The sequence below is a fragment of the Heptranchias perlo genome, chromosome 32 (genome assembly GCF_035084215.1).
Source record: "Heptranchias perlo isolate sHepPer1 chromosome 32, sHepPer1.hap1, whole genome shotgun sequence".
In the NCBI taxonomy this organism is placed as follows: domain Eukaryota; kingdom Metazoa; phylum Chordata; class Chondrichthyes; order Hexanchiformes; family Hexanchidae; genus Heptranchias; species Heptranchias perlo.
Window position 1 is genome coordinate 14,112,402 of NC_090356.1, and position 26,003 is coordinate 14,138,404.

Below are 26,003 nucleotides of genomic sequence, written 5' to 3' on the forward strand. Positions count from 1 at the left end.
AACACCTATCTGTCTGAACACTTTGGTTGCCTTGGCAACGGGCAGTTGAAAAGACTATCTGTCATCACCAGGTATTGTTCTGTGATTTATAAATGCGAGAGGTTCGAGGATTTCTTGACATTCACCTGAGGAAGGAGGAAGCCTCCGAAAGCTTGTGAATTTTAAAATAAAATTGTTGGACTATAACTTGGTGTTGTAAAATTGTTTACACTTGATTTACTGGAAGAGGACAAACAGAAACTGAAATGGTTGCCAGAGAAGTCAGATGGCACCAGAAACACACTGTCTGGACCTGGCATTATACCACTCATTGCATCTACAGGCCCAGAAATAGATACCTGGCAACTGAGGGATCCTGCCTCCTTAGGCCGAGGTTTAGCAGGGAGGCAATTCCACATTTGCACCAATCTATAACATAGAGACAGCATTATCAGGAACTGTTAAGGGATCGTGGCTGTTATTTTTTATGCTTGTGGCTCCTTCCAGGCTAACAAAAGGGACCTAGGTAGTATCACTCAACCTGCCTGCATTGATGCATTAAAGAAGAGATGCTTCATTCAGCACACATTCATCTCCTATCTATGCCATACAGAACAGCACTCTTATCCCACACTTCATGGATGAGGATCTGTAGTACATAGTCATCAAATTTTTTTTTTGTTCATGGGATGTGGGGGTCGCTGGCGAGGCCAGCATTTATTGCCCATCCCTAATTGCCCTTGAGAAGGTGGTGGTGAGCTGCCTTCTTGAACCGCTGCAGTCTGTGTGTGATTGAATGTTTCTTGCTCAAGTAGTACCAATTTTCTAGGAATATTGCTCTGCTGGTGCCTGGTTTGCCCTCCCCTGCACAAAACCTGGGATTTAAATGCCTTCTGAATTCAATTAATACTGGTTCCATTGGCCAGTCCGCCAGACAGGAGATTGCACAATTTGCAAATGCTGCTGAAAACAGATATACCAAGGGTTAACTGGCAAGCAAGAATTCTCCCAAAAAACTTCAGTAAACACTTAACCCCCATATAGCACATCAACAACAATTTCTAGGCTCGTATAGCTGTTTTCCATAGGCAATTAGCTGTTTAACTGATGCATTAGAAATATCCACTTCATTGATAAAGACAGCTGGTTGTAGAGGTGTATGAAATGGTCTCTAGAAATCCACATTATCAGAGCAGTATTATCAATGCAGATCATTGAGTGTAAAATGATCCATTCATTCCTTCATTTTGAGTACATTCAACTGATGGAATGTTGTCAGTCGTAATTAACTGTCTTTCATTGATATGGCTGCAATAATGCATGATATTTTTTGATAGCTATTATTTTACTAATGGTTGTAACTGTAACAACTTTACTAATCTCTTTTATTTTTCCTCAATTTCTTTTTCTTCACCTTTCAGTTCTCTGAACATGGCACACAATTGCTATGCTGCACCCTAATGAAGCAATTCCATCTTGTGCACAATAGAGACAGTGGGTATTTTAAATGGCATCTCTGACATTAAGAGCATCTGGTACAATGCGGGAAAAATACATGGAAAATGACTGATGCGCTGACGACAAATTTGCAAGCATTAAGCACTTACACAAGCTGAGACTAGATGACCCAAGTATCAAAAATGATGAGACAGTTGTACAGTTCCTTGCACTGAATGTTGTTACTGGGCTGGATTGGATAGATGCTGGGTTTTGAAAGGGAACGAGAGTACCCCGAAGAGCTGCACATTATACTTGTTGAGAAAATATTATGCACAAAGAAGATAATTACATTTTCATGGCACTTTTGATGGGGTTTATATCTCAATGACATTGACATCATTCCATTGAGTAAAATGTTTGTCAAGCACTTTTATATAATGATAGAATCTTTTAAGGCAGAGGCAGTAAACTACCCAAAGGAAAGTTAGCATCCTTCAAATTCCAATTTCTAGTCATTCTTTCTTGCTTCATATTTTCATTTGGGGTGTACTGTGCTTGGATAAGCAATGATGAAAAACAGAACAGTGTGCACCACTGAATTTCATGCAACAACAACAACTTGCATTTATATAGCACCTTTAACATAGTAAAAACATCCCAAGGTGCTTCACAGGAGCGTTATCAGACAAAATTTGATCGAGCCACATAAAAAGATATTAGGGCAGGTGGCCAAAAGCTTGGTCAAAGACGTAGGTTTTAAGGAGTGATTTAAAGGAGGAGAAAGAGGTAGAAAGGTGGAGAGGTTTAGGGAGGGAATTCCAGAACTTAGCGCCTAGGCAGTTGAATGCATGGCCGCCAATAGTGGAGCGATGAAAATCGGGGATGCGCAAGAGGCCACAATTGGAGGAGCACAGAGATCTCAGAAGGTTGTAGGGCTGGAGGAGGTATACAGATTTGGGAGGGGCAAGGCCGTGGAGAGATTTGAACACATGGATGAAAATCTAAATATCGAGGCATTGCCGGACCGGGAGCCAATGTAGGTCAATGAGCACAGGGGTGATGGGTTAGCGGAACTTGGTGCAAGTTAGGATACGAGCAGGAGAGTTTTGGATGAGCTCAAATTTACGGAGGGTGGTAAGTGGGAATCTGGCCAGGAGAGCATTGGAATAGTTGAGTCAGGAGGTAACAGAGGCATGGATGAGGGTTTCAGCAGCAGATGGATTGAGGCGGGGGGAGACGGACGATGTTATGGAGGTAGACAGTCTTGGTGATACAGAGGATATGGGGTCGGAAGCTCAGCTGGGGGTCAAGTAGGACGCCGAGGTTGCAAACAGTCTGGTTCAGCCTCAGACTATGCCCAGGGAGGGGGATGGAATCGGTGGGTTGGGAACAGAATTTGTGGCGGGGACTGAAGACAATGGCTTCGGTCTTCCCAATATTTAATTGGAGGACATTTCTACTATGTCGGACAAGCAGCATAACAAATCATAGGGAGTGGAGGGATCAAGAGAGGTGGTGGTGAGGTAGAGCTGGGTGTCATCAACGTACATGTGGAACCTGGCGTGTTTTCGGATGGGGGACTCAAGGATATCCTTGCCGCAGGAGACCTAAACATGAAACCAATATAAGGTGGAAGATATTTCAGATTTCCAGTATCCACAGTATTTTGCTTATGGAAGATATGAGGAGTTTCCCATCGTAAAATGTGTACATTTGGCATTCTCTTTCTCAGGAGCACAAACTACATACTCCATGATAAGATACAACAGTCATAAATTGAAGTTTTTAATCAAAAGTGCTTAATGACAAAGAAAATCTGAACAACTGGCAGTACCTTTTTTTTCTTTTTTCAATCATTTCCCTCCTTTTCTTTCCTCATTTCCTGAACATGCTAAGTTCCAGAGATACAAGCAGTTCTCCAGCACCTCATCCAAGTGACAATTCTTCATGTGTGATCTCAGATAGTTAGTGTTGGCAGGAGATTTTATTGGGGAAGTCATCGCAGTTAACTCTGATCCTGATTGGCAAACTTATCACAGAACAGGATTGAACCTGTGACCTTCAGTACTGTACTAGATGGTGCATTTAGAATCATAGAATGATTATAGCACAGAAGGAGGCCATTCGGCCCGTCAAGTCCGTGCCAGCTCTATGCAAGAGCAATCCAGCTGGTCCCACTCCCCCGCCCTATCCCCGTAGCCCTGCAAATATTTTCCCTTCAAATATTTATCCAATTCTCTTTTGAAAGCCACAGTTGAATCTGCCTCCACCACCCCTTCTGGCAGTGCATTCCAGATCATAAGCACTCGCTGTGTAAAAAGTTTTTTCTCATGTCGCCTTTGGTTCTTTTGCCAATCACCTTAAATCTATGTCCTCTGGTTCTTAACCCTTCCGCCAATGGGAACAGTTTCTCTCTATCGACTCTGTCTAGACCCTTCATAATTTTGAATACCTCTATCAAATCTCCCCTCAACCTTCCCTGCTCTAAGGAGAACAACCCCAGCTTCTCCAGTCTATCCACGTAACTTAAGTCCCTCATTCCTGGAAACAGTCTAGTAAATCTCTTCTGCACCCTCTCTAAGGCCTTCACATCTTTCCTAAAGTGCGGTGCCCAGAGCTGGACACAATATTCCAGTTGTGGCCGAATCAGTGTTTTATAAAGGTTCAGCATAACCTCCTTGCTTTTCTACTCTGTGGCTCTATTTATAAAGCCCAGGATCCCATATGCCTTTTTAACCACTTTCTCAACCTGCCCTGCCACCTTCAACGATTTGTGCACATATACCCCCAGATGTCTCTGTTCCTGCACCCCTTTTAGTATTGTACCCTTTAATTTATATTGCCTCTCCTCGTTCTTCCTACCAAAATGTATCAGTTCACACTTTTCTGCGTTAAATTTCATCTGTCACGTGTCCACCCATTCCACCAGCCTGTCTATGTCCTCTTGAAGTCTATCACTATCCTCCTCACTGTTCACTAGACTACCAAGTTTTGTGTCATCAACAAATTTGGAAATTATGCCTTGCACACCCAAGTCCAAGTCATTAATATATATCAAAAAAAGCAATGGTCCTAGTACCGACCCCTGGGGAACACCACTGTATACCTTCCTTCAGTTTGAAAAACAACCGTTCATCACTACTCTCTGTTTCCTATTACTTAGCCAATTTTGTATCCATGCTGCCACTGCCCCTTTTATTCCATGGGCTTCAACTTTGATGACAAGCCTGTTATGCGGCACTTTATCAAACGTCTTTTGAAAGCCAATATACATCACATCAAACGCATCGACCCTCTCTGTTACCTCATCAAAAAACTCAATCAAGTTGGTTAAAATGATTTGCCTTTAACAAATCTGTGCTGGTTTTCCTTAATTAATCCACACTTGTCCAAGTGTCTGTTAATTTTGTCCCGGATTATCGTTTCTAAAAGTTTCCCCACTACCGAGGTTAAACTGACTGGCCTATAGTTGCTGGGTTTATCCTTACACACTTTTTTGAACAAGGGTGTAACATTTGCAGTTCTCCAGTCCTCTAGCACTACCCCCATCTCTAAGGATGATTGGAAGTTTATAGTCAGTGCCTCCGCAATTTCCACCCTTACTTCCCTCAGCACCCTAGGATACATCCCATCCGGACCGGGTGACTTATCTACTTTAAGTACAGCTGGTCTTCCTGCTTCCTCATCTTCATCAATTTTTTAGCCCATCCAGTATCTCAACAACCTCTTCATTTACTGTGACTTTGGCAGCATCTTCTTCCTTGGTAAAGACAGATGCAAAGTACTCATTTAGTACCTCAGCCATGCCCTCTGCCTCCATGCGTAGATCTTCTTTTTGGACCCTAATTGGTCCCACCCCTCCTCTTACTACCCGTTTACTGTTTACATGCCTATAGAAGACTTTTGGATTCCCTTTTTTGTTAGCTGCCAGTCTATTCTCATACTCTCTCTTTGCTCCTCTTATTTCCTTTTTCACTTCCCCACCAAACTTTCTATATTCAACCTGGTTCTCACTTGTATTATTAACCTGACATCTGTCATATGCCCCTTTTTTCTGCTATCTCTTTTGTCATCCAGGGAGCTCTGGTTTTAGTTGCCCTACCTTTCTCCCTCGTGGGAATGTATCTAGACTGTACCCGAACCTTCTCCTCTTTAAAGGCCGCCCATTGTTCAATTACAGTTTTGCCTGCCAATCTTTGATTCCAATTTACTCGGGCCAGATCCATTCTCATCCCATTGAAATTGGCCCTCCTCCAATTGAGTACTTTTACTTTAGAGTGGTCCTTGTCCTTTTAGCCACTAATCCACTGGAGAAAGTCTCAAAAAAAAACTTTTTGACATGCAACCGTATGATCTAATTAACGCCAACTAATTTGCATTATTTTGTGCCATCAAATCATAAAGTGATTCATTTGAGTTTACTACATCAAAGCCTCATGTTGTTGGAATGATTTCAACTATTATATTTTCTTCAAGCACAGCTCCCTTGGAATCAAGTATTTCCTCGCATAAAGTAGTTTCACAGTTTATCTAGCTGTGAGAATTAAAGAAAGAAATATTAACTTGCATTTATATAGCTCATCTCACAACCTCAGGACATCCCAAAGTCCTTCACAACCTAATGAAATACTTTTGAAGTGTAGTCATTATTGTAATGTAGGGAAATTAGAAACAAATGAATTAGATGCATGTGAACCATTTATTAATGTAATAATTTTAACACTTATTGAAGTTATTTCTTAATGAAACTTTCCTGCCAGGCAATATTAATCTTATAATACACATCAAATAAATGATTATGATCAGGAACAGGCAATGCCTCTTCAATTTACAGAAGAAATATGACAGGAGCATATTGGGTACAATAGCTATTAGGTAATTTTTATTATGGCTGAGTGCAGCTTCAATTATTGTACACCAGATTCACTTTCCAGTTCTGCTTATAACCATTTTTAGCAACATATTCAAAGTATTGTCCAACATTGAAATTCTTCAAATTAAAATACTATTTACAATATTCTAGAATGATCTACTGAAGTGCTATCTGAGCTTTATGAAATCACTCATATCAGTAAATCCTCAAATAATTGCTCTTGAAATTTTTGATTTGTTAAAGTAATCCTAATAACACCTTTTCTCATCGTTGATAAAATTCAGTATGTTGCTCCTCTCACTACAAGGTAATTTAACTGAATTCTCACTCTAATATTTCATTCTACTTCAGCTCATGGCCATCAAATTCAGTTTTAAAACTGGTGTTGAGGATTCTGATTTCATTGGAGTGGACCCATTCATATTGCACCATCAGCAGAGTGCCTTCATTCTGCTCTTTGTGCTTTCCTTAGTAGCACAAATATATCTTTGTATATATGAATATACAGCTTTTTGGTGCAAAAGCAGGAGCCATCTGGAAAAATTGTTATAATGGCAACAAAGGTGCTACCAATATCTTTGTGGTATCTAGGTCTCATTTGCAATGTGGGGTCTGATTTTGTTTCAGTGTGAATCCTAATCTGGGTGCATTCATGTGGCATAATTCAGCCTATTTTTTAAAATGCATGGAAAGGAGGTGGCAAGTCAGAGGACCTCCTCGTGGGTCTGCTCCTCGGCCTGGCCAAGGTGGCCATCCGCAGGTCCAAGTTGGACACGACCTATGGGGTTGGTTGCTCTGGCTGTCTGCCTTTCTTCCGCGGCTTTGTCCGCATCCAGGTGGCCCTGGAGAAGGAGCTTGTGTCCTTTCTCGACCGTTGGGCATCACAGGGTCTGGAGCGCATAGTGGATGTCCAGAACCATGTTATCATTTCATTTGATAAATTTTCTTTGTTTTTTATGATTTGGTTTTTAATTAGTTGTGCCCCTCTAAAAAGGGTGCACTTTTGTTAGATTTTTTGGGGGGGGTTGATGACACTGGGGCAACCATGGGAGGTTTGAGTGTTTCCTCCTCAAGAGGAAACAAAAAAAATAACATTAGGCCCAAAACTGTTACCCCTTTTTATCTCAACTTAATTCAACCACCATGTCATCATATCCTAAATTACTTCTCGCTTCAGAAACATACGGAATTGCCACTACAATCCATTTATATTGTACACTTCAAATGAATTTCCCGAGTAACTTAATCCACAAGTATATTACCCTTTGTGCATAAAAGTTCTGCCTGACTCCTATTATTACTCCTAGGGGTAGAATTTCAGTTTCTTTCCAGTTTCCTTAGATCTCCCACTGACGCCACAGTGGACAATCGAGAGAATCCTTGTGGAAATTCAACCCCCTAATTTCGTAAGTTTTAAGCTCTGTCTCAGACATGGTTAGCAATTTGCCTGGATCAATTTTGTCAATCCCACTTATAGTTTTGAATTCAATCTTCAGTTATTGTAGGTCATGTTGATAGCTTCTCTATTTCAAATGGAACGGATTCCTCAGCTTTCTCATAAATTATTTTCCTTCATACTCTGGTTCATCATGGTTGCTGGCCTTTATATGCTTTGAAATTCAATAGTTAACTCTTTATGATTAAGTGACCAGATTAATGCTCAAGATGGGTTCTGGCCAACACTTTATACAGTAGCACTACAACTACTGTGTCTAAAGATGTGAAGAGACAATCTATTAACAAAGTTAAGAAAATATGAATCTTGAGTTAAGGAATACAAAATTGGGAGAGAGATATAAAGATGGAAGGGAGCAGATTATGGGAAGAATCTTTCATGAAACTGTTAATGTACATTAGTTGTATTAATAGTGTTAGCTTGTGCTTGGTTGAGTACTGATAGCCAGCTTGTTTAGTTTCTGAAGTGTATTATTGTAAATTTTTAATTACTGGGTGGCTTAACTTTCAGCTGGCGGTGCATTAGGACAAAGTGCCTTAATGCCTCACACTCCTAAATTGGACTTTTATTGTTCTGTGATGTGTGGACCGTTGCTTCAAACATATAAATATAAATAAGGCTCATAAATAGTGAATATGATTTGTTGCAGCTTTGATCCGCTCACAAACTGGCATTTCTTTTTTTTTATTCGTTCATGGGATGTGAGCGTCGCTGGCAAGGCCGGCATTTATTGCCCATCCCTAATTGCCCTTGAGAAGATGGTGGTGAGCAGCCTTCTTGAACCGCTGCAGTCCGTGTGGTGAAGGTTCTCCCACAGTGCTGATGGAAAGGGAGTTCCAGGATTTTGACCCAGCGACGATGAAGGAACGGCCAAACATTTCCAAGTTGGGATGGTGTGTGACTTGGAGGGGAACGCGCAGGTGGTGTTGTTCCCATGTACCTGCTGCCCTTGTCCTTCTAGGTGGTAGAGGCCGCGGGTTTGGGAGGTGCTGTCGAAGAAGCCTTGGCGAGTTGCTGCAGTGCATCCTGTGGATGGTACACACTGCAGCCACTGTGCGCCGGTGGTGAAGGGAGTGAATGTTTAGGGTGGTGGATGGGGTGGCAATCAAGCGGGCTGCTTTGCCCTGGATGGTGTCGAGCTTCTTGAGTGTTGTTGGAGCTGCACTCATCCAGGCAAGTGGAAAGAATTCCATCACACTCCTGACTTGTGCCTTGTAGATGGTGGAAAGGCTTTGGGGAGTCAGGAGGTGAGTCAGTTGCCGTAGAATACCCAGCCTCAGACCTGCTCTTGTAGCCACAGTATTTATGTGGCTGGTCCAGTTAAGTTTCCGGTCAATGGTGACCCCCAGGATGTTGATGGTGGGGGATTCGGTGATGGTAATGCCGTTGAATGTCAAGGGGAGGTGGTTAGACTCTCTCTTGTTGGAGATAGTCATTGCCTGGCACTTGTCTGGTGCAAATGTTACTTGCCACTTATCAGCCCAAGCCTGGATGTTGTCCGGGTCTTGCTGCATGCGGACACGGACTGCTTCATTAGCTAAGAAGTTGCGAATGGAACTGAACACTGTGCAATCATCAGCGAACATTCCCATTTCTGACCTTATGATGGAGGGAAGGTCATTGATGAAGCAGCTGAAGATGGTTGGGCCTAGCACACTGCCCTGAGGAACTCCTGCAGCAATGTCCTGGGGCTGAGATTATTGGCCTCCAACAACCACTATCATCTTCCTTTGTGCTAGGTATGACTCCAGCCACTGGAGAGTTTTCCCCCTGATTCCCATTGACTTCAATTTTACTAGGGCTCCTTGGTGCCACATTCAGTCAAATGCTGCCTTGATGTCAAGGGTAGACACTCTCACCTCACCTCTGGAATTCATGTTTGGACCAAGGCTTTAATGAGGTCTGGAGCCGAGTGGTCCTGGCAGAACCCAAACTGAGCATCGGTGAGCAGGTTATTGATGAGTAAGTGCCGCTTGAAAGCACTGTCGACAACACCTTCCATCACTTTGCTGATGATTGAGAGTAGGCTGATGGGGCGGTAATTGGCCGGATTGGATTTGTCCTGCTTTTTGTGGACAGGACATACCTGGGCAATTTTCCACAATGTTGGGTAGATTCCAGTGTTGTAGCTGTACTGGAACAGTTTGGCTCGAGGCATGGCTAGTTCTGGAGCACAAGTCTTCAGCACTACTGCCGGGATGCTGTCAGGGCCCATAGCCTTTCTTGTATCCAGTGCACTCAGCCGTTTCTTGATATCATGTGGAGTGAATCGAATTGGCTGAAGACTGGCTTCTGTGATGGTGGGGATATCGGGAGGAGGCCGAGATGGATCATCCACTCGGCACTTCTGGCTGCAGATGGTTGCAAACGCTTCAGCCTTGTCTTTTGCACTCACATGCTGGACTCTGCCATCATTGAGGATGGGGATATTTACAGAGCCTCCTCCTCCCGTTAGTTGTTTAATTGTCCACCACCATTCACGACTGGATGTGGCAGGACTGCAGAGCTTTGATCTGATCCGTTGGTTGTGGAATCGCTTGGCTCTGCCTATAGCTGTTGCTTCCGCTGTTTTGCATGCATGTAGTCCTGAGTTGTAGCTTCACCAGATTGGCACCTCATTTTCAGGTACGCCCACTGCTACTCCTGGCATGCTCTTCTACACTCCTCATTGAACCAAGGTTGATCCCCTGCTTTGTTGGTAATGGTAGAGTGAGGAATATGCCAGGCCATGAGGTTACAGATTGTACTGGAATACCATTCTGCTGCTGCTGATGGCCCACAGTGCCTCATGGATGCCCAGTTTTGAGCTGCTAGATCTGTTCTGAATCTATCCCATTTAGCACAGTGATAGTGCCACACAACACATTGGATGGTGTCCTCAGTGTGAAGATGGGACTTCATCTCCACGAGGACTGTGTGGTGGTCACTCCTACCAATACTGTCATGAACAGATGCATCTGCGACAGGTAGATTGGTGAGGACAAGGTCAAGTACGTTTTTCCCTCGTGTTCGTTCGCTCACCACCTGCCGCAGGCCCAGTCTGGCAGCTATGTCCTTCAGGACTCGGCCAGCTCGGTCAGTCATGGTGCTCCAGAGCCACTCCTGGTGATGGACATTGAAGTCCCCTACCCAGAGTACATTCTGTGCCCTTGCTACTCTCAGTGATTCCTCCAAGTGGTGCTCAACAGGGAGGAGGACCGATTCACCAGCTGAGGGAGGACGGTAGGTGGTAATCACCAGGAGGTTTCCTTGCCTGTGTTTGACCTGATGCCATGAGATTTCATGGGGTCTCCGGAGTCAATGTTGAGGACTCCCAGGGCCACTCCCTCCTGACTGTATATCACTGTACCGCCACCTCTGGTGGGTCTGTCATGCCGGTGGGACAGGACATACCCAGGGATGATGATGGAACTGCCTCTGTGCTTTTTATGTAAAATTGCATTGCTTGCACAGCAAATCACAACACACATGATGGAGTCGATTTTAACCCTACCCGCCTGACAGAAACCGGGTGGGTAGGCATTTAAATCGATTGAGTGATTTACCCGCCGAAGTCCTGCCTGAATCCCACCATCTTCAAATTTAATCTGCTCAATTGTCCAATGTGGATAATGGCAAAGGCACCCACCTGAGGTTGGTGAGGTCCTTCTTTAAATATGCAGATCGTAGTCGAATGACGTTATTGGGCCCCAACCGCGACTTTAACTCCAATGTGAGCGGGGAAGCCATTGCTGCTTTTCCTCCAGGTAAAGTCAAGTGAGAAGAGGATCGGAAGCAGAAGAGATCCTTTGGGTAAGTTAGTGCTCCTCCAGGCCCCATAAGAAACGTTTAGACCTACCCTACCTTGGACTTCCCCCTTCCATGCCATGAGACCCCCCCCCCCCTACCCCGGAACACCAGCCTGCAAACTTACCAGAGTGCCGGCAGGTGGCCCTTGGCCACCCGTATTTCCAGAAGCCGGCAGCCGCTTCCTGCCAACTTTCCACCTGTTCCAGGCGAGATGTTGGCCGGCAGCATGTTAATGAGGCCCAACGGTTAAAATCACGGTGACCTCATTTTGCTGCAGGTAGGCGGGGAATTTACTGAGGCCGGGAAACCCATTGGCAGTTAAAATCCACCCCCTCCCCCCATGAGTGGAGAAATTCACGGGATTTATCATGACATCATGCTGTGCCAAGTCACTTACCCTATTCAGTAAAAATTCAGATCCCTGAATTGTGGGCTTATGCTGCATTTGCCTTACAGCAATTCTACGAATGGCAGCCCCAACTGCGTTGGCAGCGCTGCAAAGCTCAAGAGGGGGTTCTACAAGGATGTTTTTTCTTTGCTCCACCTGGGACAGGGATAGTAAAGAGCTGCCAGTAGTAGCAGATTTTTTTTTGAGTACAGCAGACAAGCTGAGTCCTCTGTCCGTCTGTATAGGTCAGAGATAAGACCACATCGCTGGCTATATGGAGTTTACACAGCTATCAATGAAGGTCTGATGATTGTACAATTGTTTTTTGTGTTGCCAATAGTGCTGTGCAATCAGCCCTACAATGTAACCAGGGCAGATACTAGAGTCCTGGGAGCCTCAGAACTATATCTACAGAGAATCTCTTGTATTTGAAACAGTTCTGTATAATATAAATTTGCCATTATAGTCAGATCAGTGAACACCACTTGAGACTATTAACAATGTCTCTCATCCATACAGTCATCAACAGAGGTACTAATTATAACAATGAAGTTTGCTAACTAAGTCATTGTTACGTATCAGCACACACCAGTCCTGGGAGTCAGTAAAGAAATCAGCAGACTTGCTCAAAATCTTAGGAACTGTAATAATATTACAGTAATATTGCAGTGGCAAGTTTCATTGCAGATAGGGGAATATCATAATGAGGAAACACAGATCAGTGAACTTACAACACTGCTACCAATTTTAGTGGTAATAGTGTAGAAGTAACTCTTTGTTACTTGTATTACTGGCAGTGTAGGAGAAACTGGATTTGGATTTACGTTTTTATCTAGGGCTCTGGTAGTGTTGCTCAACATGGCTCTTGATTCAACCTACATAAACTGACTCAAATTACAAAGGGCCCAGCCACGGTTTGGTCATCAGCCAATGGTCATGTGGTACAACACTTGCTGAAGTACCGTTCAATTTTTAGTTCAAAGATGTGAAGGTTTGACAGGACACAATTCAGTATATTGCTAATGGTAGTTTTATTCAATTATATACAGTTGGTAGTATCATTAAGTTCAGAACTACAGTTCAAAAAAGATGATTGATGGTTTCAGCTTAATATGGTATTTTTAAAATTTGTTCATGGGATGTGGCCGTCACTGGTAAGGCCAGCATTTATTGCCCTTGAGAAGGTGGTAGTGAGCTGCCTCCTTGAACCGCTGCAGTCTGTGTGGTGAAGGTTCATCGTGAGATTTTACAAATGAGTGGCTTGCTAGGCCATTTCAGAGGGCGATTAAAAAATCAACCACATTGCTGTGGGTCTGGAGTCACATATAGGCCAGGCTGGGTAAGGATGGCAAGTTTCTTTCCTTAATGGGCATTAGTGAACCAGATAGATTTTTACAACAATCCAGTAATTTCATGGCCACCATTACTGATACTAGTTTTTTTTATATTCCAGAATTTTAATTAATTAATTGAATTTAAATTCACCAGCTGCTATGTTGGGATTTGAACTATGACCCTGGATTACTAGTCCAGTAACATAACCCACTATGCTACCGTACCCTCTATATAACAGAACTAAAGTATCACATTCTTAGCTGGGTTCAACTCATAATAGCATAAGAATATTACATTTCCAAGATTATGGTACATATTTGGCAGGGTAATATTTGACTTTTATATGACAAGATAGCACTGGTAGTCTTTCAGTGTTGCCTGTCACTTGGATGATGACGCTATAAAAATGGACAGTCTCTTTAAACCAAATAGTAGCAGGTTAACCACTGTATTAACTCAGTTCAGTCATCTGCTGGGGTCTATATTCTGCAAGTCTGTTGAAGTCATTCTTCTACCTGATTTAATAGTAGTTTTTCCTTATTCACTAAACTCTAAACCCTTGGGCAAAGCTGTATACTGTTAACTATACTTTTTCCATACTTCAACTGAACATTTCTGAAACCTTTTTATCTCTTTGTAGTTTCCCAAAATCTTCTAAAATCACTGTCAAAATATTCTTTCAAAACCTTCTTAATCCTTCTCCAAAACCTTCTAATTTAGGTGAACAATGTTTGACCACAAGTAGCTGGAGCTATTATAGTTTCAAAACACTTTGGCGATCTGATCAATCATATTAAGTCCATTTGTAATGCACATGTGCTCCCTTTATCTTATGGGACTTTTGCCAATGGCAGCGACTACTTAGGCTACAGCACTGTAACATAAATGAGACAGCACTGTTATCACTGGACGATCCAAGACCAGGAGGTGGTTTCCCAAAGCTCAACCTCCAGACGGCAGCAAATATAACCTTCCACCTTTTTTCTGGTCAGAAGAATTCAGTGCTCAAACATCCATATAGGCCAGCAACATGGTTTTTGCTTTGGTGGTTTTTATGGTCCTTTCCCTAACATGGAAGAAGGCCTGTGACCAAAATGTGAAAGTCACAGTTTCAACTTTTAAACACTGAGCACATCCAAGCTGTAGTTTTTTTCTTTGTTATGGCAGGTGCCACAGAATCTGCCCCACAGTGTATATGCTGCAAGCAGTTCCGCAATATAACGGGGCCATTATAAGCACAGCATATGCATGTGGCCATCAAAAAGAAATGATACACAGCTTTCCTGTTCTTTCTTCCAGACAAGCAGTGTATATACAGAAGGAATTAAAGTTCTATGTACTCCTATTTAATGAGATTCTTGAACTATCTAATTAAGATGCAGTCAAGGATCATAATTTAATGGGATGAGACAATTATTGGTTTTAGTAAGAATTCAAAAGTAATACTAATTTGTTATAATCAGATTCAATTATCTATAAATTTGAATTCTATTAGCAAGGTGATTGTATGTTGCTTTAGGGTAGAAAACTGATTATTACTTAGCTGGTGAGTGGCCCTGAGCAGAAAATGGAAAAGATACAAATGCAACACAATAGTGCAGGCATCCATGGGCAGAATGAAACACATTTATTTTTTCAATACAGACAATTTTTTTTAATAGATAGGCAGTATGAGTACTTTGACAGCAGCTCACCACTCATAACTTAGGTGCACTATTGCAAGTTTCCATTGAGCAACAGATGCTATTATTCGGTTCATGGAAACACTGAAATAAATTCCTTCCCTGGAGAAACTGAATAAAACAAACATTCAGTAGCTTTGTTTTTGTTTTTAGATCGTGATCTTCCTGGCCATTATGTCACTCAAATGGGGCTGTAGAGAGAGAACCTAAACTGATGTGGCTCTTCTAACTATCAAGAAAATCTCCGTAGAAAATTGAATCCTTTCAAAAACTGGTTAATGCCACCTTCATGAAAATGTCAAAATTTGTACCCAGTGTATGAGCTGAAAAGGTTAACAAGTCTTTAAAAAAAATTAATCCCCTCCCCCAAAAGGTGCCAGGAGTTCTCCAGTATTTTGCCTCCTCTGGAACCCCCTGAACTCGCCATTCCTCTGACTCCAGCCTGCTTGGCAGCAGTGTCTTCAGCTGCTTGGGCCCCAAGATCTTGAATTCTCTCCTCCTATAAGACCCTCCTTAGAACATGTTATAGTTCAGGCTTTTTCCAACATTTTCTTGTGTTCCAGGCTAGATTACCGTTTCTATAAATAGACTGGGTCTCTTATGAATTGAAACATATGTCTTTATTCTCTGTCAGATATAGATTAGTGTAGCGCTGGTTTAGAAATTAATTCAAATGAGAATATGTGGGATCCACAACACATTCTCCTTTTGCCTCGCAAATCAGAAAGCTAACACACCACTAGACCATTGCATACAAACTAAACTACTTGGTCATAAGAACATAAGAAATAGGAGCAGGAGTAGGCCATACGGCCCCTTCGAGCCTGCTCTGCCATTCAACAAGATCATGGCTGATCTTCGACCTCAACTCCACTTTCCCACCCGATCCCCATCTCCCTTGATTCCCCTAGAGTCCAGTTTTTTTTTAGGCTGAGATTGATAGATTTTTGGATTCTACGATACATTTTTGGGTCTCTAATTTATTTATAGATAAAATAATATATTAAAGCAGAAAGGTACAAAAAAGCACCCTTACATAATAGAACTGGAACCAGTCCACAAGGAGTTAATAAACCTTCTTTTAGAAATCTGCTTGGAATATTATAGTTCCTTGGATCAATTCTGCCATTTAGTCTGTAGTATGTAGTGCTTTAGGAGGGATGCTGAACATGGGGTTCTTGTGTCTTAAACGCCTTTATGGAGCTTGGATGTTTGCCAGAAATAACAAGCAGCAGCCAGAACTGTGGTTTTATCCCATGGGCTGCTTTCATGTAAAACAATTTATTTTGAAGTAGACAAGCAAACGAATATTCAACACACGTAGGATCATAGAATTTTACAGTACAGAAGGAGGCCATTTGTTTCATCGTACTTGTGCCAGCTTTCTGAAAGAACAACCTAGCTAAAGCCTGAACCCATCTTCATTCCCAGCAGAGATCATGAGCAGGAGCCTGGGCTGATTTTCCTATCAGTGGAAGGAGCTGCAATTACAAGAACAGGAGATAATTACAGACAAGCAAAGCCATTCAGCCCATCTTAATTCATCCATCCAGAAAGATTGTACAGTGCCTTCATTTCAGCATCTAATTGTGTCTTAAATAATTCTAGGGTTTTCATAGGATCATATGAAGCCCCTCCAGTCTGCTCTGCAATTCAATTAAATCATGGCTGATCTGCATCGCAAGACAATATAACTGCCTTTGCTCCGTATCCTTTGATACTCCTATCTAACAAAAATCTATCGATCACAGTCTTGAAAATTTTAATTGACCCAGCATCCACAGCCTTTTGGGAGAAAGAATTCCAGATTTCCACTACACCTTGTGTGAAAAAGTGCTTCCTGATTTGAATCCTAAATGGCCTAGCTCTAACTTTAAGATCATGCTTCTTTGTTCTGGATCCTCCACCAGAGGAAGTAGTTTCTCTGTATCTACCCTATCCAATCCTTTTATCATTTTAAAGACCTTGATAATATTATCCCTCAAACGCCTGTCCTCATAATTTAACTCTTCTAGCCCCGGTATCATTCTGGTGAATCTGCACTGTACCCCCTCCAAGGCCAATACATCCTTCCTCAGGTGCAGTGCCCAGAACTGAATGCAGTACTCCAGATGGGGGTCTAACAAGAGCCACAAAAGTTCACTAGATTGATTCCTGGGATGAGAGAGTTGTCCTATGAGGAGAGATTGAGTAGAATAGGCCTATACTCTCTGGAGTTTAGAATGAGAGGTGATCTCATTGAAACATATAAGATTCTGGGAAGGCTTGACAGGGCTGTCTCTCTTGGCTGGAGAGTTTAGAACTAGGGGGCATAGTCTCAGGATAAGGGGTCGGCCATTTAGGACTGAGATGAGGAAGAATTTCTTCACTCAGAGGGTTGTGAATCTTTGGAATTCTCTACCCCAGAGGGCTGTGGATGCTCAGTTGTTGAGTATATTCAAGGCTGAGATAGATAGATTTTTGGACTCTACGGGAATCAAAGGATATGGGAATTGGGCGGGAAAGTGGAGTTTTCCCATGGGTCCGCACAAAGTCTGAATGGAGATCAGACATTGCACACGTAAAACACAGATGCAGATCCCGTCCCTATGTTTACAAACTGTTGAGTTATGTTAAAACACTGAATAAAGGTTGCGCACTACGAAATTCCACATCCTCCAATCTGCACGCCAGACCTCACCAATCTGCCAATTGGAGTTTGTACCAGGCCTGCGAGAGAGCGTGCACCAAGGTTCTCTGCTGATGCACTAGAGGCCTTGGTGCAAGAGATGGACAGAAGGAAGGGGCATCCTTTATCCGCAGGGGGGCAAGAGGCCCTCCGGACATATGTTCAAGAGGCAGTGGGAGGCAGTAGGGGATGGTCAATGCCAGGCGCATAGCACCACGAACATGGATGCAGTGCAGGAAGAAGTTCAATGCTTTGACACGGTTGGTCAAGGTGAGTGAGGTCAACTGTCAAGTGGCATCTCCTACCAACTGCACCACTAGCACGCACTACACCCCCCATCACTCACATACCAACAAATTCTTTCAATCAATACTCAACTCTTCCAATCAGATACTTCCTCTCACCCTCACACATTACCACTGTTACAAGTCACACACCCACAACACACAGGTCACACTCACTGGCAGCTATTCAATCACGACAGGCACATCACCCAAACATCTTGTAGGACACTCTGACACACATCCCACTTTCTTGCAGCAGAAGGTGGCGTATAACAAGAGGCAGCAAGTGGCAGTGGCATTTAGCTCCTCGAGCCTGTTCCGTCATTCAGTGAGATCATGGTTGATCTGTGACCTAACGCCATATACCCATCTTAGCCCCATATCCCTTAATACCTTTGGTTAACAAAAATCTATCCATCTCAGATTTAAAATTAACAATTGAGCTAGCATCAACTGCCATTTGCAGAAGAGTGTTCCAAACTTCTACCACTCCTGCAAGTCCTGGTTCTAAATTTTAGGCAATCTCCCCTAGTCCTAGTATTCAAGTATAGGACATCTCCAAAAACAGGTACAAATGCATAAGCAGCCAGAAGCAAAATCCAGCAACGAACCTGTAAATCCTGCATGGTCCCTTTAAATAGCACTAGTGGGGGGTCCTCCAGTTGCACACTGATCTAACGCATAGTTTCCTTACTTTACATGGTCCGGCATTCATTATCTGCGCGTGCGCAAACACCTTTACCAAGATGGCATCCAGCGCATTGTACACGTGGACTCCAAACGCCATTTTGGGAGCATAGGAGGCCACGTAGCACCTAAAAAACTGGCGCTACATGGCCAAATTTATAGCCCATTGTTCTAGAAAACTGCCCTGAATACATTCTAGAAATTCATTACCTTTTCCACTTGAGCTGTTCTGCTTCTCCCAGTCTCTGTATCAGGGTTAGGGTTAGGAAAATTAAAATCTCCCATTACAACCACACTGTTTTTCCTATATGTTTCTCTGATCTCTGTATTTATATATCCCCCACTACATCACTACAATCAGGAGGTCTGTAGACAACTCCTTAACTCTACCAATAATGTCTCCACTGCCTGGTCACCCTTACTGAAATCCTTCTTTCTACTGCTGTAATTGTCTTTAATTAATATTGCTACTCACACTCCTTTCCCAATTTCCCTGTCTTTTCTAAAGATCCTATAACCTGGAATATTTAGCTACCAATTATGCCCAGCTTGTAGCCAGATCTCTGTAATGTCTACTGCATATAAACTTTAAGCTGAATTTGTACTTCAAACTCACATAGAATCATAGAATCATGCAAGTTTACAACATGGAAACAGGCCCTTCGGCCCAACATGTCCATGTCGCCCAGTTTATACCACTAAGCTAGTCCCAATTGGCTGCACTTGGCCCATATCCCTCAAAACCCATCTTACCCATATAACTGTCCAAATGCTTTTTAAAAGACAAAATTGTACCCGCCTCTACTACTGCCTCTGGCAGCTCGTTCCAGACACTCACCACCCTTTGAGTGAAATAATTGCCCCTCTGGACCCTTTTGTATCTCTCCCCTCTCACCTTAAATCTATACCCTCTCGTTATAGACTCCCCTACCTTTGGGAAAAGATTTTGACTATCTACCTTATCTATGCCCCTCATTATTTTATAGACTTCTATAAGATCACCCTTAAACCTCCTACTCTCCAGGGAAAAAAGTCTCAGTCTATCCAACCTCTCCTTATAAGTCAAACCATCAAGTCCCGGTAGCATCCCAGTAAATCTTTTCTGCACTCTTTCTAGTTTAATAATATCCTTTCTATAGTAGGATGACCAGAACTGTACACAGTATTCCAAGTGTGGCCTTACTAATGTCTTGTACAACTTCAACAAGACATCCCAACTCCTGTATTCAATGTTCTGACCAATGAAACCAAGCATGCTGAATGCCTTCTTCACCACCCTATCCACCTGTGACTCCACTTTGAAGGAGCTATGAACCTGTACTCCTAGATCTCTTTGTTCTATAACTCTCCCCAATGTCCTACCATTAACGGAGTAGGTCCTGGCCCGATTCGATCTACCAAAATGCATCACCTCACATTTATCTAAATTAAACTCCATCTGCCATTCATCGGCCCACTGGCCCAATTTATCAAGATCCCGTTGCAATCCTAGATAACCTTCTTCACTGTCCACAATGCCACCAATCTTGGTGTCATCTGCAAACTTACTAACCATGCCTCCTAAATTCTCATCCAAATCATTAATATAAATAACAAATAACAGCGGACCCAGCACCGATCCCTGAGGCACACCGCTGGTCACAGGCCTCCAGTTTGAAAAACAACCCTCTACAACCACCCTCTGTCTTCTGTCGTCAATCCAATTTTGTATCCAATTGGCTACCTCACCTTGGATCCCGTGAGATTTAACCCTATGTAACAACCTACCATGCGGTACCTTGTCAAAGGCTTTGCTAAAGTCCATGTAGACCACGTCTACTGCACAGCCCTCATCTATCTTCTTGGTTATCCCTTCAAAAAACTCAATCAAATTCGTGAGACATGATTTTCCACTCACAAAATCATGCTGACTGTTCCTAATCAGTCCCTGCCTCTCCAAATGCCTGTAGATCCTGTCTCTCAGAATACCCTCTAACAACTTACCCACTACAGATGTCAGGCTCACCGGTCTGTAGTTCCCAGGCTTTTCCCTGCCGCCCTTCTTAAACAAAGGCACAACATTTGCTACCCTCCAATCTTCAGGCACCTCACCTGTAGCTGTCGATGATTCAAATATCTCTGCTAGGGGACCCGCAATTTCCTCACTAACCTCCCATAACGTCCTGGGATACATTTCATCAGGTCCCGGAGATTTATCTACCTTGATGCACGTTAAGACTTCCAGCACCTCCCTCTCTGTAATATGTACACTCCTCAAGACATCACTATTTATTTCCCCAAGTTCCCTAACATCCATGCCTTTCTCAACCGTAAATACCGATGTGAAATATTAATTTAGGATCTCACCCATCTCTTGTGGTTCCGCACATAGATGACCTTGTTGATCCTTAAGAGTCCCTACTCTCTCCCTAGTTACTCTTTTGCCCTTTATGTATTTGTAGAAGCTCTTTGGATTCTCCTTTGCCTTATCTTTCAAAGCAATCTCATGTCCCCTTTTTGCCCTCCTGATTTCTCTCTTAACTCTACTCTGGCAATCTCTATACTCTTATAGGGATCCACTTGATCCCAGCTGTCTATGCATGTCATATGCCTCCTTCTTCTTTTTGACTAGGGCCTCAATCTCCCGAGTTATCCTACTTCTACCAACCTTGCCCTTCACTTTATAAGGAATGTGCTTACCCTGAACCCTGGTTAACACACTTTTGAAAGCCTCCCACTTACCAGACGTCCCTTTGCCTGCCAACAGACTCTCCCAATCAACTTCTGAAAGTTCCTGTCTAATACCATCAAAATTGGCCTTTCCCCAATTTAGAATTTTAACTTTTGGGCCAGACCTATCATTCTCCATAGCTATCTTAAAACTAATGGAATTATGATCACTGGTCCCAAAGTGATCCCTCACTAACACTTCTGTCACCTGCCCTTCCTTATTTCCCAAGAGGAGGTCAAGTTTTGCCCCCTCTCTAGTCGGGCCATCCACATACTGAATGAGAAATTCCTCCTGAATACACTCAACAAATTTCTCTCCATCCAAGCCCCTAATGCTATGGCTGTCCCAATCAATGTTGGGAAAGTTAAAGTCCCCTACTATTACCACCCTATTTTTCTTGCAGCTGTCTGTAATCTCCTTACATATTTGCTCCTCAATTTCCCGTTGACTATTTGGGGGTCTGTAGTACAATCCTATCAAAGTGATCTCTCCCTTCTTATTTTTCAGTTCTACCCATATAGACTCAGTGGGCGAACCCTCGGATATATCCCCTCTCACTACTGCCGTGATGTTCTCCCTAATCAAGAACACAACTCCCCCTCCTCTCTTACCTCCTGCTCTATCTTTCCTATAGCATCTGTACCCTGGAACATTTAGCTGCCAGTCCTGCCTCTCCCTTAGCCATGTTTCAGTAATAGCTATAACATCCCAGTCCCATGTACCCATCCATGCCCTGAGTTCATCTGCCTTGCCCATCAGACTTCTTGCATTGAAATAAATGCAGTTTAATCTAGACTTCCCTTGGTCTTTGCCCTGCTTTCTCAGACCATCTGTCCGGTCATGTTTTGTACACTCTCCCTTACTGCCTTTTGTTTCTGTCACCACTTTACTTCCCACTGATTTCCTGCATCGGTTCCCATCCCCCGCCACATTAGTTTAAACCCTCCCCAACAGCACTAGCAAACACTCCCCCTAGGACATTGGTTCCAGTCCTGCCCAGATGCAGACCGTCCAATTTGTACTGGTCCCACCTCCCCCAGAACCGGTTCCAATGGCCCAGGAATTTGAATCCCTCCCTCTTGCACCATCTCTCAAGCCACGTATTCATCCTAGCTATCCTGTCATTCCTACTCTGACTAGCCCGTGGCACTGGTAGCAATCCTTAGATTACTACCTTTGAGGTCCTACTTTTTAGTTTAACTCCTAACTCCCTAAATTCAGCTTGTAGGGCCTCATCCCGTTTTTTACCTGTATCGTTGGTACCTATATGCACCACGGCAACTGGCTGTTCACCCTCCCTCTCCAGAATGTCCTGCAGCCGCTCCGAGACATCCCTGACCCTTGCACCAGGGAGGCAACATACCATCCTGGAGTCTTGGTTGCATCCGCAGAAACGCCTGTCTATTCCCCTTACAATCGAGTCCCCTATCACTATAGCTCTGCCACTCTTTTTCCTGCCCTCCTGTGCAGCAGAGCCAGCCACGGTGCCATGAACCTGGCCGCTGTTACCTTCCCCTGGTGAGCCATCTCCCCCAACAGCATCCAAAACAGTACACCTGTTTGAGAGGGGGATGGCCACAGGGGACCCCTGCACTACCTGCCTGCACCTCTTACTCTGCCTGGTGGTCACCCATTCACTTCCTGTCTGTACACCCTTTACCTGTGGTGTGACCAACTCGCTAAACGTGCTATCCACGAGTTTCTCTGCACTTGTTTTATTTCTTATGCTACATGCAATAATGTACAGATCTCTTATTTGGATAACTGTCCCCACCCTGCCCATATGTTCTGCTAGTCTTTTTCTCACACTTTTTGACTGCGTGGATTTTCCCTTCCTACCTCCTTAAATAATTTAAATCTTTCCCCGCTGTCTTATTTATCCTTTCCACAAGGACACGGGAGCCTCAACGGTTTTGATGAAGGCTGTTCCATCTGTACAGTCTTCCCTGGCCCCAAATGTGGTCCTCGTGTCCCAGGAATCTGAAATCCTCCCTTCTACACTATCCTTCTAGTCATACATTGACAATCCCAATCTTTCCCTTCCTATCTGATCCAAACCGTGGCACTGGGAGTAATCCATAAATTACTATTCAGGAGGTTCTGCTCCTTAATCTAAAACTTAACTCCTTGAAATCCCTTTGCAGAACCTCAGACCTACTCCAATCCATGTCATTGGTTCCCACATGAACCACAACTTCTGGCTGCTCGCCCTCAAGAACCTTTTGTATTACTCCACATTGTGCCGAACCCTAGCACCTGAGAAGCAACGTGCCATTCCGGCCTCTGGATCACATATACAAATGAAACTGTCTACCCTCCTGACTATAGAATCCCCCACAATCACCTCTTCTTACTACCTGAACTGTTTCCTTCATGAGAAACCACTTGTTCCTCAGTGCCTTGTAGTAACTCATGGTTACTCTCTTCTATGTCACCCTTTTTGTCCACATCACTAGTACCTAAACAGGCATACCGATTAGACAAATCCAGCTCCACAAATGATTCCTTTTCCATCCTCACCAGTTGCTCCCTGCCCTGTCTGCTGATGGTCACCCAGTCTCCCTTACCAGCAACCTGAGGGGTGACCACACCCTGGAACATCTGCTCCAGAAAGCTTTCTTCCTCCCGAATGTTGCAGGGTGTGTTCAGTTGATTCACCTCCACTACTCTAACTGGAAGTCCATTCTATGTGTTGGTCACTCTTTGTGTAAAGAAGGACTTCCCAATGTCAGTCTTAAATTTACTTTTTACTAGAATTAACCTGTGTTCTCTTGTCCTCCTCTCACAATTTAATTTAAAGTAATATTGTGGATTTACCTTTTACATTCCCTTAACTGACTTCTATACTGCTAAAACGATTACTTTTCGCATGCCTCCTTTTCACGCTGAAAAGCCCACGTTTCTCCAATTTTTCCTCATAACTCAGACCTTTCACACTAGGGATCATCCTTGTGACTCTTCTCTGCACTGCCTCCAGCACTTGAATATCTCCCTCACGTCTTGGCAAACAGAACTGTGACACCGAAGTTGGTGTATAGATGCCTCTAGGAGTGAGAACACTAAAAGAATTTTCCCCTCCCTTGCACAGGACACTGAGCCCAATTGTTGTTGAGGCTACTGCTAGGCATAACAGTGGTCCAATGCCATAATATGACTTTTACAGTGAAAATCTGATCAGACCACAGGCTGCTTGCTCGAGCAGTGAACGACGATTCGCTAAATTTGTGCAAACGTGAGCTGGACCTGTTTCTGGCTGTGGCGGAGATCACCTCATACAAAAGGTAGGTACTATATAATATTGATCAGGGCCAGAGTGGTCTCCTGGAGTGGTTTTAAACACCTAAGGAGGTCAGAGAGGTGTTTTCCAGATTTATTTTCCCTAGTTGGCCTGGGTTTTTACCTGGTTTTCCGCCTCGCCCAGGAGATCACATGGTTTTGGGTGGGGTGGGGAGTGTATATACAGTATTGTGATGCACAAGACATCGCAGTTGTGTGGAACAGGCTGGATGGACCAGTGGGTCTTTGCCTGTCCGTTATTGTTTGAATGTTCATACAGTATCACGTTATTGGGTCTTGACCAAATTACGATTTTAAATGCCTGGTTTTATTATTTTTTCTTCTAATTGCACTAAAATGTAAGAGGACTAAATGCAGTTTTGATAGTAACCAAATTGACAAAAGGTTTCAGAAAAAGCCTCAAGTATAGCAGCATTTTTAGTAACTTAGTGAGAGAATCAATGAAAACGTGGTGAAATGGTCCCACATTTTTTCAGGAGCACAATATTTAAGTAGAGAGTGCTGGTTTTCAAACATGGGGAAACATGCAGCTTTAAATGTTGCACAGGGATGTAAGGAGCTCGTGCTATGCCTTTAAATGGTAGCAGAGTGTGGATGTTGGCAGAGAGTGGTGTGTGGCGAAGAGGAAAAGCACGCTTCTGATTGCGTTTGGTGATAACAGTATTACCCCTAGCGATCTGTACACAGCGCAGAAGAGAACCTCAGGCTGCAAGATCAGCACCTACAAAATGGAAAGGAGACAACTCTTTAGCGCTTCGTTGACAGTTCTGCAGCGCGGACAGGTTTCCGTTTAAACGAATCGGCACCGCTGCAATTCCTAACTTTAGGGGGAATAAAATGGAATTTATCACTTTAATATTCACATCTCTGATTTTACTCTGCGCGCAGCACAATAAGTTTACACGGTAAGTAATTATTGTACCTACCGACTTCCATTCTTCTAAGTTAGATTCCGTCTCTTTCGATTCGGTTTCCGAAAAGCTGTAACTTTTTCAATGTTTATGTTACTACTTTGTAGTAAAAAGGTAAGGGAAATGTACAAGCAACATGCCTACAGTATTGATGCAGTAAGATAAATATGTTAATAGGTAAACTAGACATTGTATTGGCATTCCATTTTACACATACAAAATTAAATATTTAATATTTTATATATATATGCATGCATTGATATACACATATCTACATGCATCCATATACATATATATCTGCATATACATCCAATACATATATATTGTATACACACACACTTACATTGCGGCCAATATTTCCTGCCGCTTAACTTATTGGGTTCGGGGACACCGTGGGTAAAATCCGACGTCCTGGTTAGTAATTCTGTGCATCATTTGAAGGCGGAGGAAATGCCGGATTATTTCAAAAGAATTTCCCTTCTACAGTCTGCAAACACTTGTTAA

At 43.2% G+C, this 26,003-nt stretch overlaps 1 protein-coding gene across 3 annotated transcripts in view; it reads left to right on the forward strand.

Annotated features, from left to right (window-relative positions):
- The window catches only part of gabrd (gamma-aminobutyric acid type A receptor subunit delta), a 72,631-nt gene that overhangs the window by 10,093 nt on the left and 36,535 nt on the right, over positions 1-26,003 (forward strand). The window contains exon 1 of one of the 3 annotated variants that reach the window (XM_067970447.1): positions 25,247-25,493. The exons of 1 other annotated variant lie outside the window; for it this stretch is intronic. In XM_067970447.1, the coding sequence (XP_067826548.1) occupies positions 25,426-25,493 (68 nt within the window). In that variant the 5' untranslated portion in view covers positions 25,247-25,425. Of the gene's footprint in view, positions 1-25,246; positions 25,494-26,003 lie in introns of those variants that run through there. One more of the 3 variants, XM_067970443.1, reaches the window with a different exon arrangement.